General features: G+C 45.0%; 1 protein-coding gene across 1 annotated transcript in view; it reads right to left on the bottom strand.

Annotated features, from left to right (window-relative positions):
* Nucleotides 1-12373, bottom strand: part of GRHL2 (grainyhead like transcription factor 2) — a 567062-nt gene that overhangs the window by 435057 nt on the left and 119632 nt on the right. The window contains exon 4 of the mRNA XM_069621448.1: nucleotides 5932-6325. Within this exon, the coding sequence (XP_069477549.1) occupies nucleotides 5932-6325 (394 nt within the window). The remainder of the gene's footprint in view (nucleotides 1-5931; nucleotides 6326-12373) is intronic.

The raw sequence follows: 12373 nt of genomic DNA, 5'->3' as shown, positions 1-12373 counted from the left end.
GGTATTATTTAGGAAAATAATTTATTCCTTTTCATTCAAATGTGAAATTTCAATCATATATTAACAAAGAAAATCTTAGAAAACAGAAACAACACATAAAAATAAAAAACACTCACATAATGAAAAAGCCCTAACAGAATTCAAAACAAACATCCATCCGTACCACAGCCGGGCATCATCCATTGAAGAAGATTCACACATGTTGTAAAATGACAGAGAAATGACTGTAAACTGTCCACTAAAGGAAGGATGGTTTCAATTCTTCAAATTTCCATCTTCCAACCAAAATTCCACATTTAGCTTGAACAACCCGACCGGTTTCTACGTATAGATCTGATTTTTCACCACGTCTTCATCAGATGACCATGATTAAATGAAATTAATTAAAATTAACATTTAATTAGAAAAGCTGTCTCACAGCCCAAACACTTTTTATTGACACAATTGTTTATTCAGTAGAGAAGACAGACACAGTATTATTAATAAAGTGCTTCAAATGTTGTCAGGGAAGTGTGAAATTTATTAGAACAAACAGTAACCAAAAGGTTGGACAAAAACTGGTGACCCCTCAGCTGAGTGCCCCTGAGAAAAGCCAAGAACCTATCACACACAAAAGCCCAGTCAGCAAAATGTGCCACAAATCAGCAAATTGCAGAAGCTAAATGATTTAAAGCTAAAGCCATACCTCAAAAGATCAAAACTGGCAATTGATGGGCCAAGCAAGAGAATGCAGATTCTGAGTGCATGTTTGAAAAATATAATGACAACATTTCTAAATGGCAAGATGGAAAAAACCAAGAAAGCCAAGCAGAGGCCAACAGCCAATAGTGCTTTTGATTACCAACATATGATGTACACAACAAGCATATTCCCACTTCATTTAAGGTCTTCAACTGTTTGGGATTGTACTGATCACGAGTTGTATTGCTGCCAATGGCAGATGCCTAAAATGAATAAGGCAATTATAAACATAAAGGGCCTGTCCATGTCGTAACTGAAGAATAATCCAGAAGAATGCCACCACTCAACCCTGCTTACTTTAGAGCCGTTATTGTAAGTGGATATCATTAGCGTGCTCAGGGACTGATTATTTCCTCGTGACATGCGTACGCCCAAAACTGGTACAGCAGTCAGTTTCATGTGGATAGCGAATCACATACTCCAAGAACGGCTAACCAAATTGTAGGGCTCCAGCTCATTCGGCCTTGAATATTGACCAATGGCATGGCTAGAGATTGACAGATCATGTGATTGTATGGAAAACATGTAAAGCACACTGAACAGACAAATACGGCGACCATTTGAAAAGGGTAAGGCGGCCATACCAGTCATGATGTGCCGTCATGTGTTGTAATATTCCAATCCCTGCGATGGCACAGCATTCGGCTATAAACGCGATTTCCATTAGCGTACCCGGAATCGTTACTTCTTGATGTCAAACGTTCAAGTGTGACTAGACAGGCATTCGACTTTCTAGTATTAGCTTATCGCGTACCGCACAACTAACTAAACTTGATGCAAGGCTCCTACTCATCCCTGCCTTGAATAGTGACCAATGGTAAAGATATGGAGGCCGAACCATATAGTTATGCGAGGGACTTCGGAAAGAGGCCGGCGGCCATGTATAAAAAGTTTAGATGGCCATCCAAGTCCTAGTGTACCATCGTCTGTAATGGTAATACAATCGCTCTCATGGCACCACATCCAGATATAAAGACATGTATGAATAAAAGAAATCTGCCATCCTTACACTATATTTAGTCCGCGATCAGTAGTTTTAAAATTAAAAATACAAATTCACATATGGATATATGGGAATGTTCGTCAATGGATGATGCATGGCTGTGGTATGGATGGATGTTTCTTTAGAATTCTGTTAGGACTTTTTCATTATTATGTGAACATTTTTGAGTTTTTTGTTGTCTGTTTTCTGTCTTGTAGGACTAGCTTAGTTAATATGTGAAGTTTCACGTTGAAAATAAAAAGCAATACATTATTTTTCTAAATAGTATCCCTGGATTTCGTCTGTTCCGTGTAACAACATTCAGTTACAAAGTCAGCTATGTTTGGTAAAGGGCCCATCTAGTGAAAAGGATTGCAGTGGGCGGCAGTGGGATTATAATGAAAAGGTCCTTTGATGAGGACTGGTTGCGCTTCTTGACACCTGCCAGCAGCCGGTGGTTCCACACACGACAGGGCTGAGCCAGCTTCCAAGGTCAAGATATAACTGGCAACATTGCATCGGTACTCTAAAATGTCTTCAAGTGCCAACGAAGGCTCAGCGGTGGCGAGCGACATGTGAACATGGTTTCCAAAAGAGAGCAGAGTAAAGCTGTTTGTCTGGTGACTCAGTGTGTTCTGGCGAGATTGGTATGTTTTAGGCAATTGTCATTCTGTGCGTGTTGTATAATATCGCTGGCAGCATTTCTGAGCTATGATATTGCTGACTGTATTTCTGAGCTATGATATTGCTGACTGTATTTCTGAGATATGATATTGCTGACAGTATTTCTGAGCTATGATATTGCTGACTATTTCTGAGCTGTGATATTGCTGACAGTATTTCTGAGCTATGATATTGCTGACTGTATTTCTGAGCTGTGATATTGCTGACAGTATTTCTGAGCTAGGATATTGCTGACTGGATTTCTGAGCTATGATATTGCTGACTGTATTTCTGAGCTGTGATATTGCTGACAGTATTTCTGAGCTAGGATATTGCTGACAGTATTTCTGAGCTATGATATTGCTGACTGTATTTCTCAGTGCTTATTTAATTTTCCTAGACATCATTCTCCAGTGTCCGTGAACATTCTTCCGCAGGTGATGGTTGTGTCCATTCAATAAGGTGCTTCAAGACACACATGCATTGGCACCGAAGGCAAAATTAACATAAACAATGGCATGTACTGACACTAAATGAGTCATTTTGTGGAATAGAGATTGAGTGAGCCTGTCTTTACTGCCTGGCCTGCCCTGCCAACAGGTTTGCCATCACCCACCAGGCTTAAGTGCAAAGCCAACTTCTTTCCAATTTATTTTCCAATTAATACCAACAGCGCATACACCTTGTTCTGTGTATCCGTCTTTCTATTACATATATACGTGCACACCTACAAAGGACTTCAGGTGCTTCTTCCTAATAGGCCTTTAGCTGCAAAGACACACATGGTTTATATATCAAGTGCTCTGTTAAGACGTTCTTATTACACCAGTAGTCATTATCAGCTGCAATTAAGCCATTAACTTGCAGAATGTGTCTTTAAAATAATGCAAGTAGGCCTTCACAGAAGAAAGTCTGATCTTACTGCTTGATAAAGCTAGATCAAAGAGATTCCAGCGGCATGTGTTTTGGGTGGAAAGTGGCAGGTGGTGGGTTGAAATGGCCATATTAATCCGCATGGCCAGAGACAGTCAAACAACACCCACAGGCTATGTGTCCACCCTCACATGTCATCTCTCTCCTTTCTTCACTTCCCATGACAATAGTTTTGGCTTATAGGCAGCACTTTCAGCGCCACCTGATAGTCCAAACTAAAAAGGGTGCGGGCCCTCGTCGCTAGACACCACTTCCTGTGGCTGTGGGCGGACAGGAAACAGGATAGGGACAAGGGACATAATTACTAAGGGGAGAGACAGAAATTGACCTGTAAGAACAACATTCAGATGAGTAAAAACCATATTGTATTGTATTAGGGAGAATAAATGAGATTATCAGCTCCCTGGGTGCATGTGTTATCATTAGTCCCGAGTCCAGCCTGGCAATGACAGGACAACACTAGCAATCACTACACCCATTTCTCTGATCCGGCAATGACTGGGGCTGGAAGCAGACACTGCACATGTTTCAAGAAAGACAGAGGCCCATTTTTGCACCAAAGGTGTGCATCGTCCTGCCAAGGCATTTCTGATGCGCAGCACCATATTTCCAAGCAAATACTGCATGTCTAATAATATGTAAGCACTCATCATTCTCATATGTGGTGTATCCATCAGGACATAACCATAATGGTGTGCCCTGGGTCAGGGCTCAGAATGCATCGCACCACTCTAGCATTCAGCCCCATCACTATGCACGTGAGTGGCTAATCAATAACATTAAAAAAAAAACTAAACAGACTACACATCTGTGCGTCATGTCCTTCCTGTGTGGTTATTGGGTGTGCCTTATCTGCACACCCAACAACTAAAATGTGAAACATTTCAAAATCTTATTTTCCAAGCATTCAAACCATGATGTCCTACCATTCCCCCAACCACATGACATATGTTGGGCAATAAATAAGTTATTCTCTAAAAACGGTTAGTTACATTTATCCAGAGACACACAATATTGATCAATGGTCAAAAAATGCTGTCCAAATATTATGTTTCTTCACAAATCAAGTCCAAGAATAAGTATATGTTTTTAATATATTGGATAATTTGAAAAATCTGCCACAAGGAAACAGTGTAAAACAATGGAATCCGTGTAGGTTTGTTCAATTCAAAGTCAGTCTGCATGCACATGTTAGGATTTATGTTCGGGGTCTACTGCCGGGGCTAATGTCTTAGGGCCATGCAGCTGTGCAGCCTTTAGTTGAACCCACAAAAGACTGACTGGGTTGGGAGATCTAGCATTGACAAAGAAAGAAGAATAAAGTCAGATAAGAGATCCCTCATGATGTGTGTGGAAATAATCAGACTGGCTTTGGATATGACAAAGTAAGGTATCCCCCCTTAGGGAGCGAGGAGGAAGTCCAGGTTTGGGTCATGGTGAATAGGAGGGGTTTTCAAGAGGAAAGTCATCCTGCGTGAGGGTTGGGAGGTAGCAAGGTGCACCAGGACTGGGGGATTGTGGGGATGGCGTTTCTGGATTTCGTACGGGATATTGTTGTAGCAGGCTGCTGCTCCTCCTCTTGGGTTCTGTCGAGTCCTCACATTACTGGCGGAGGAAAGATTGCCTTCCTGATGCTGTTGAGCCCTGAGACTGGGAGCTGAACCACAAACCATGCGCAGGAATAAAGTTGCCACAGACAGGACACTCCCCCTTCCATGCAGTCTGCTGCTTCCTTCCTAGTGTTCAGGAGTGTTCTGCATCTTTCAGCAGGTTGAACTGTGCAGCTACTTGTAGGAAGACAACTTTTATGTCTTCTAAGTTGACACACTGTTCACTTCTGCAAAGTAAGAGTTGTTGCGGCTCCAGCAAGAGGTCTATTGTTTGCCCTGGTCTGGAGCAGTTTGAAGATATAGCTCCTTAAATCTGAAAGCAGGTTCTGAGAGCATGAAATGTTAAATGGTGAGGTTCCAAAGCAGGTTACTACGTCTCGCCTTTAGCGGCACCTGTCCCGCAAACACCCAATGATTACATGATCAACAGGCTCCTGGAGTCCGCTGGTTTAGTAAGGGCCATATCCTTCGTCCTTAAGGAATCGTCTCTAAAGTGCCATCAGAGTTTCTAGCACACATGGACAGAGGCGTAGCTAGGGGGAGGTTAAGGGGGCTATAGCCCCTGGTCTTTTGGTTGTAGCCCCGGATAGAATCTCAGGAGTCAAGATTCTGGGTACAAGTCAATGAACAAGGGCCTGCAAAGGCACACAGGAATCATACAGCCTTTAACAAAACCTACCGGTGGAAAGAATGCATAGCCACTGGAAACGCTGCGCTAAGAGGTCGCCACACTGCACCACAAATGGCTCTGATCCATCAGAATAGCAGTCGATCAATATTCTTCACCACACTGACAATGAGGAGTAAGCAGACACCTGAACACAAGAGAACTGGTGTCTCCTAATTGATATAGGGTATACTCTCACAAGTCTACTATATCTTACCATTCAACGACACTCTGGCTTTGATTCACACAGCCAGATCAATCCAGCAAAGTCCCACAAGGTGGCTAACAAATGCGATCATACACTAGGCAGAAGGTATATTTAAGAGGTCACTTACATCTGACATCCCATCCTTGAAAGGTTCGCTGTATGTGCTATCCGGAGTGCTGCGCTGATCGTCCTTCAGGTAATCTGTATGTGGCACGATGCTCGGCACGTCATATGAAGACGGTTCAAAGATCACTCCACGGTGTTCCTCGCCTTGCCCCCTTGAGTAATGTCCTGCGGGGGCTATGAAAACCGGCGTGAACTCTTCGGCCTTCACGACCGCTATCCCCGACACGGAGATCGACGTGGGGCTTCCGGACACGCTGTTGCTGTAGTGATCCCTTTTGGAAGTCTCCAGATGTTCTGGGTTTAAGGACAGGTTGACCGGCACAGTCTTTAAAACCTGTATACGGTTTTCTCCTCCGCTCACATTACTTGGAGCATCGTTATTTCCTAGACAACTTCTGCAAAAAAATACAAACACATACATGAGTCATTCCAACTAGATATTCCTTTTCCCCATGAGGGAAGTGTGACTAACATCCAGAAGAAAGAAAGCTTTCAAACAATCTGGACCTTTTCTGTCACCATCTCTCTTTAAGTATGACTGGGAACCAGTCTACACTTCCATGGACTGACATCCTCGTTGGAGCTGACAGAGTAACTCAATAGCCGTAACCTTTGTGCATTTACACAGATTCATAGGGTTAAATGACCCCCACACACAGCTTCATTCTATGGCACACGGTGTGGGAGACACCTGTGCAACACATTGTTCCTGTGGGCTGTTTTTGCTCCTGCTAGAGAACAGGTGGATTTGTATTTGTATTTATTAACTCTTATATAGCACTTTATGCCAAAGCACTTTACATTAAACAACATGAGAAGCAGTAGAATAAAATACATGATTCAAATGAACAAGAACAGTATGAAGAACAATTTACCGAGTTTGAATGGTTGGAAACCTGGAGTGGAGAGGGATAGGGGAGGGAGCGGAGAAGGGCAGTTCGGGGGAGGGTAGAAGAAGGTGAGATTTAAGGAGGAGCGGAAGGAGGAGTAGGAGGAGATGAAACGGATGGGGAGAGGTAAGGAGTTCCAATGGAGTGGGGCGAGGAGCAAAAAGGAGCGGAAGCGAGAAGGAGCACAGTGGGCGGGCACTGAGAGAAGGAAGAGGTAAGCAGAGCGAAGGGGGTGGAGGGAGAGTAGAAAGAGAGGAGGGAGGAAAGGTAGGGAGGAATACTATCAGGAGGATACTATCAGAGTGAATAGTAATGAACACCACAATGTTTTTCGTGGTGGATGCCATTACTGATATTCGCCATGTGGGCATGGAGCAGAAACACGCACGAGAACCTGCGATATGGGCAGATTCCTGGTTCTGCCTCCATGCCAAGAAAATCAGAAGATTCTGGTGGCTGGAAATGACACTGACCACAGATGCAGTCAGGATCTTTCCACTCGATTTTCTAGCTTCCATCGAATGAGGTCGATAGCCTCCATTTCCCCATCTGCTGTAAAACCAAGAACTCTACTCATACTATGATTCTGAAGGAGACAGAGGTGGGAGAAACATGCAGATAACATTGTGCATGTGGGGTTTCCCGCCCCTGACACATTCTGGAATAGATTCCCTTCACAGAGTGGGATTCCGGGTGGAAGATGTGCACCACAGTTCTTCCCCCACTGTGCATGGATTCTGCATCCGTCTGCAGCAGAAACACGTACTGGATTCCTGTGGCTAGATCAGCTCCATGCAGGAAATCAGGAGATCCACCCTGACCATAGAGGTGGACGTGATCACTCTGCTGGATCCTCTGGCTTCAAAAGAAAGAACCTGCATTTTTCAATCAACTGTGACACGACACACTCTGGTTGTGTTACATTCTGAATGTGCCAGATATGGGGGTTCCTGCAGAAAACCTTATTTCTGTGGGGTTTCCCAATTCAGCCCTAATCTGGGATGGGGTCACTGCAGGCAGCGGAAGCCTGGCGGGAAATCTGGACTTTGGCTTTTCCCACTCCATGCATGGAATCTCCATGCCTTTCCGCAGGATCAGCATTCTGATGCCCCCGGACAGGCTGTTCTTGTCCCTGTGAAACGTGAGACGGAGTCTTTCAGAATCTATAGCAATGACGGCAACCAGTTTCTTCAATGGAAGTCTCTAATCCTGATCTCCACCTTGATCACATACACCCTCGGAGGAGGTCCATTCGGATTTTCCACATGGAACTGAAACAGGATAAGAACCATGCAGAAAATGATGACTCTCCAGCAGAGCTGATGCTGACCATGTAGGTGGTTGCCCTCGGGGTCTTTATGCCAGATTCCACAACTTCAAAAGAACAAGGCTCTTAGCGGCCAACATAGTCTTCGTTCACACGCAATTATTACTCCCCTGCATGGTATGTATTGGTGTTTCCCTGCTTATTCCTGCTGTGAGGCGGTTCCATGGAATCACACCTTTTCTCTGATGAGTAAGCTCTTTACGCCACTCACTCATCTCCCACATCTCATGAACAGTCGTCCTGAAGGGTTACTCCTCTGGCTGATATATGATGCCCTCGTCTGCTACCTCTCTAGCCCGTGAGCAGTTGCCTCCCCTTTGCCCTCCTTGTGTCCAGTGTAGGCGGATCTAAGGTCTCTGTAGCTTCCTTCATCATAAACCTGATGAAGATTTCCAAGTATCCTGGCAGCTCTCCTTTGGCCGGCCAGTAACAGCACTGCATGACTCTCTTTTCACTGCTCCTAGGCATGTCCCATATCCTGGCAGCTCTGCTTTGGCCAGCCAGTAACAGCACTGCATGACTCTCTTTGCACTGCTCCTAGGCATGTCCCATATCCTGGCAGCTCTGCTTTGGCCAGTCAGTAACAGCACTGCATGACTCTCTTTTCACTGCTCCTAGGCATGTCCCATATCCTGACAGCTCTCCTTTGGCCGGCCAGTAACAGCTCTGCATGACTCTTTTCACTGCTCCTAGGCATGTCCCATATCCTGGCAGCTCTGCTTTGGCCAGTCAGTAACAGCACTGCATGACTCTCTTTTCACTGCTCCTAGGCATGTCCCATATCCTGGCAGCTCTGCTTTGGCCGGCCAGTGACAGCACTGCATGACTCTCTTTGCACTGCTCTTACGCATGTCCCACTGCCTGCTTTAGGTGTTCTACAGCCCTGCTCAATAACCCTGACTTCAATAGCAAGCCGCTACATCCCCCTAAGCTGAAATAGAAAAAAGGCACTATTGGAAGGGAAATCAAGTACATGTACTCAAAGCCACTGCCCTACTTTCCTTATCTGAGTGTCTGTGTTACCAAACAGTACCTCGAAGCTCAACCTAACCGTGCACTATGGCGATGTTTAATGGTGCCTTGCCTTGTATAATACATCTTTCTACATGCAATATCTCCCACTAAGTGGCGGAGCTAGGGGGTGGGCGGTGGCCCCCTTTGGCTCCCCCTGGTGTCCATGCACCCCCAGCCTCCCTCTGGTGCACTATTATCTGCTCCCCCGGCACCAAAACTGCCTCCGCTACTGCGCCCACTATTATAAAATGAAAGTAGTATTCCTGTATTCCAGGGGATGATGTCACGGAACAGAATACAGCATTTCCTCTGCCTATCCCGGATTCCCTCAATCTCAAAATGAGCCAATGAGAATGAGTGCCCCGGCCTAGGCTCTGCTCCGATCTCAGCAGCAGGCCTGCTATGATGAGTACAGCATTGCGCCTCCTTCACCAACGGTACTGCGTCAGAGTATAGCACTGCCCTTTGACAGAAAGCCAACAGTGAGCCCGTCACTGTAACAAGCATGCGTCTTACATGTTGTCATGGAGCTGTGTCATGCTGAGAGAAGGGAGATGAGTAGCTCAAGAAGGATTGGAGGGCGTCAAGACTCCATGTTTTTTGCTTGTGGAGCGAAGACATTCGAGGGAGGTTTGGGTGTTTGGCTGAAAACCTGGTAATTATTGGTGTTGGCTGTGTGAGAGGGAGCAAACAGTAAGGAAAGAGGAGAGTGCGCAAGAACAACAGGAAACTTTTAATTGTGAGCGCAGCTTGGCAAGCAGCGTACACAATAACAATTAAATGCTGCCCGACATGCAAGCATGACGGGCAGTGTTTCATTTTCATTGTGAAAACTGCGTACCAGGCGCATATGGCAGGCAGCATGTACAATGGATCCCTACAGAGTCCGCCTGCTTTATGCTAGTGTGTAAAGCCGGTGAACCCCTTAGTGGTCGCCAGCATTTGCACCGGAATGAAAATCCATGTTGGTGCAAACTCTGGAGCATTTGTATGGTGGAGAGGAAGAGAAGATGTGGAAACACAAGTTGCAGTCTGCCTCTCATCCTCACCACAAAAATCCTGGAAAATGGGCCGTAAGGTGAATGAATGGCATAACAGCCTTACGCAAGGCTTTTACGTCATTCATTTCTGCTCCATGCTCATGGAAAATGAGCTCTCAGGTGTGTTTTGTGCATGTTGTCTACTTCCTTCATACCTCCCCTTTGGACCCCCTTCACTGCTGGTCTATGGGGATAGCTGAGAGGATGTTGGGAGGGCATCCACAACATATACTCCTAGATGGGCACCTTTCAAAAACAGGGTGTGTTCCCCCTCAGTGAACTACATTCGTTCTGTTAAAACTTACTCATCAATATACAACAATTTTCTGGCAACCTAACATCCCATTAGCTAGCTGATCATTTTACTATCATGTATTGATTGTAGGAACTGCCAGTGGGCCAGCTGTTCTACATGATGCTTTGGCTATTATCGTTGGAACTAGGGTTGGGAAAGCTTTTCTAACTTGCATCCATTGTAACATGGCAGCTATCCATTGGTCTATTTATTGAACCAGTTTTTCGCATGGGTTTAGTGACTTCACAGGCAACCTGCTTAAGGAACTGAGAAGGATTCGATATCGTCTGTTTGGTCCATCATAAGCCGGGGAGTACGTCACTTACACTAATAACAAATATGTCCCTATGACAAAATACATAGCAGGCTACATTGTGCCATCACGTTCTACCCCCTCCTATAAAATCACCATCACTAACCCAGAGTCTCTTAGAAATAAGCAATAGTGCACAGCAAGCAAGTCTCACATTAGGAACCGGGTTCCAGGTCATCTTAAAACCATAGCAGTCCCAAAGTTAAGGAAATGTACTTGGCCTCACAACAACCACCATTGGGATCAGGAATGTGTAAACAAAGACTGCAGCCATTTTTGATGAGTTCAGGCATCCTGAAGAAATCCAATCTGCAATAGGAACCTGCTATTATCTGGAGAGATAAAGAGAAACTTCCAAAATACCGGCTTTTGTCTGACTATTTCGCTGTCAATCCATTACTGGATGTCATTTAGGTCTTCCTTCTAAACTCCTCCAAAGCCCAAGTCATTCAACTGCTAGCTTCAACCACCCCATCTCTTCTCCCCTCCCTGCTACTCTTGTTCACCCTCAGAGGAGGTCCATTCTGATTGTCATGGCAGCTGGATGGTGAATAGCAGTTGATGTGGGCTAGGCAATTGCAATTGCCTAGCCCACATCAACTGGTATCCTCCTGTTCGCCCAACACATTCAAATTCCAGATTGTCCATCACAGCAACACACCGTCCAGCTACCAGGAAAATAAATGCAGACCGCAGTACTCTAGAGGGATTTTACCAAAACACCACCTAGTTTCCTGACTAAGCATAGCCTCCATGAAGCCATGTGTGACTGCCTATCAAATCTCGGTCAAACCAAAAACATAATCTGCCAAATTGCTACTCACTTATATATCAGTAAATATAGTTCGTCATAGTAATTTAAAGGTTTCCACAGACAAACAACAGTCACAAAAATAGTTGTCATGACCACCAGCACAAACAATTTAATGTCTATTCTAGACGGTCCATGTTGCTACAAGCACCCCCATTATTCAGAGCCTATGTAGGCCCCCTGCGTCCGCTTTACTCTTCTTTTTCTTATTGCTGGGATGAATCCACAGAGGTCCTGAGGAAACCTGCTTGGTTCAATGTGGGGAGCCTCTAACTGAAGCGAGACCAGACACTTTTCGCTGCACTCAGCATCTGTGATCAAATCTCGGTATGCAGGTAGTATTTAGAAAACTATTGGTTGTTGAAGAGACTTTGTGCGAAGTGCAATTTCCATTATAAAACCCAACAGCTCTTGAAGCCTAAAATCCAGACCAAAGGATGTATTCTATAAGCTCCTGATCATCTGCGTATTGGCCTTAGTGTGATTTATACTAGATGCCTTACTAATCGTGAATTAGTACCCGGCGCGCCAATGCTACGGGAAACACTTTACGTGGATTGGCTCAATTGCGATCCTTACCACAGTATAATCCCGTTTACGCATTAGCATGCATCTAGCGCCGGATGTGAAAGCCTCCTCACTCACTGCCGTACACCGCCATTTATGTGAATAAACTTGCAGAACCTGCGAGGATGCCACAACGCGCTGCGGCTTTCAAAATAGCCTGCATTATCACTGAAAAGTGCTTTGGCC

The sequence above is a fragment of the Ambystoma mexicanum genome, chromosome 5q (assembly GCF_040938575.1).
Source record: "Ambystoma mexicanum isolate Mex_15411 chromosome 5q, UKY_AmexF1_1, whole genome shotgun sequence".
NCBI classification, from domain to species: Eukaryota; Metazoa; Chordata; class Amphibia; order Caudata; family Ambystomatidae; genus Ambystoma; species Ambystoma mexicanum.
The sequence above is the reverse complement of the archived record's forward strand: the minus strand, read 5'-3'. Positions and strand labels throughout refer to the sequence as shown.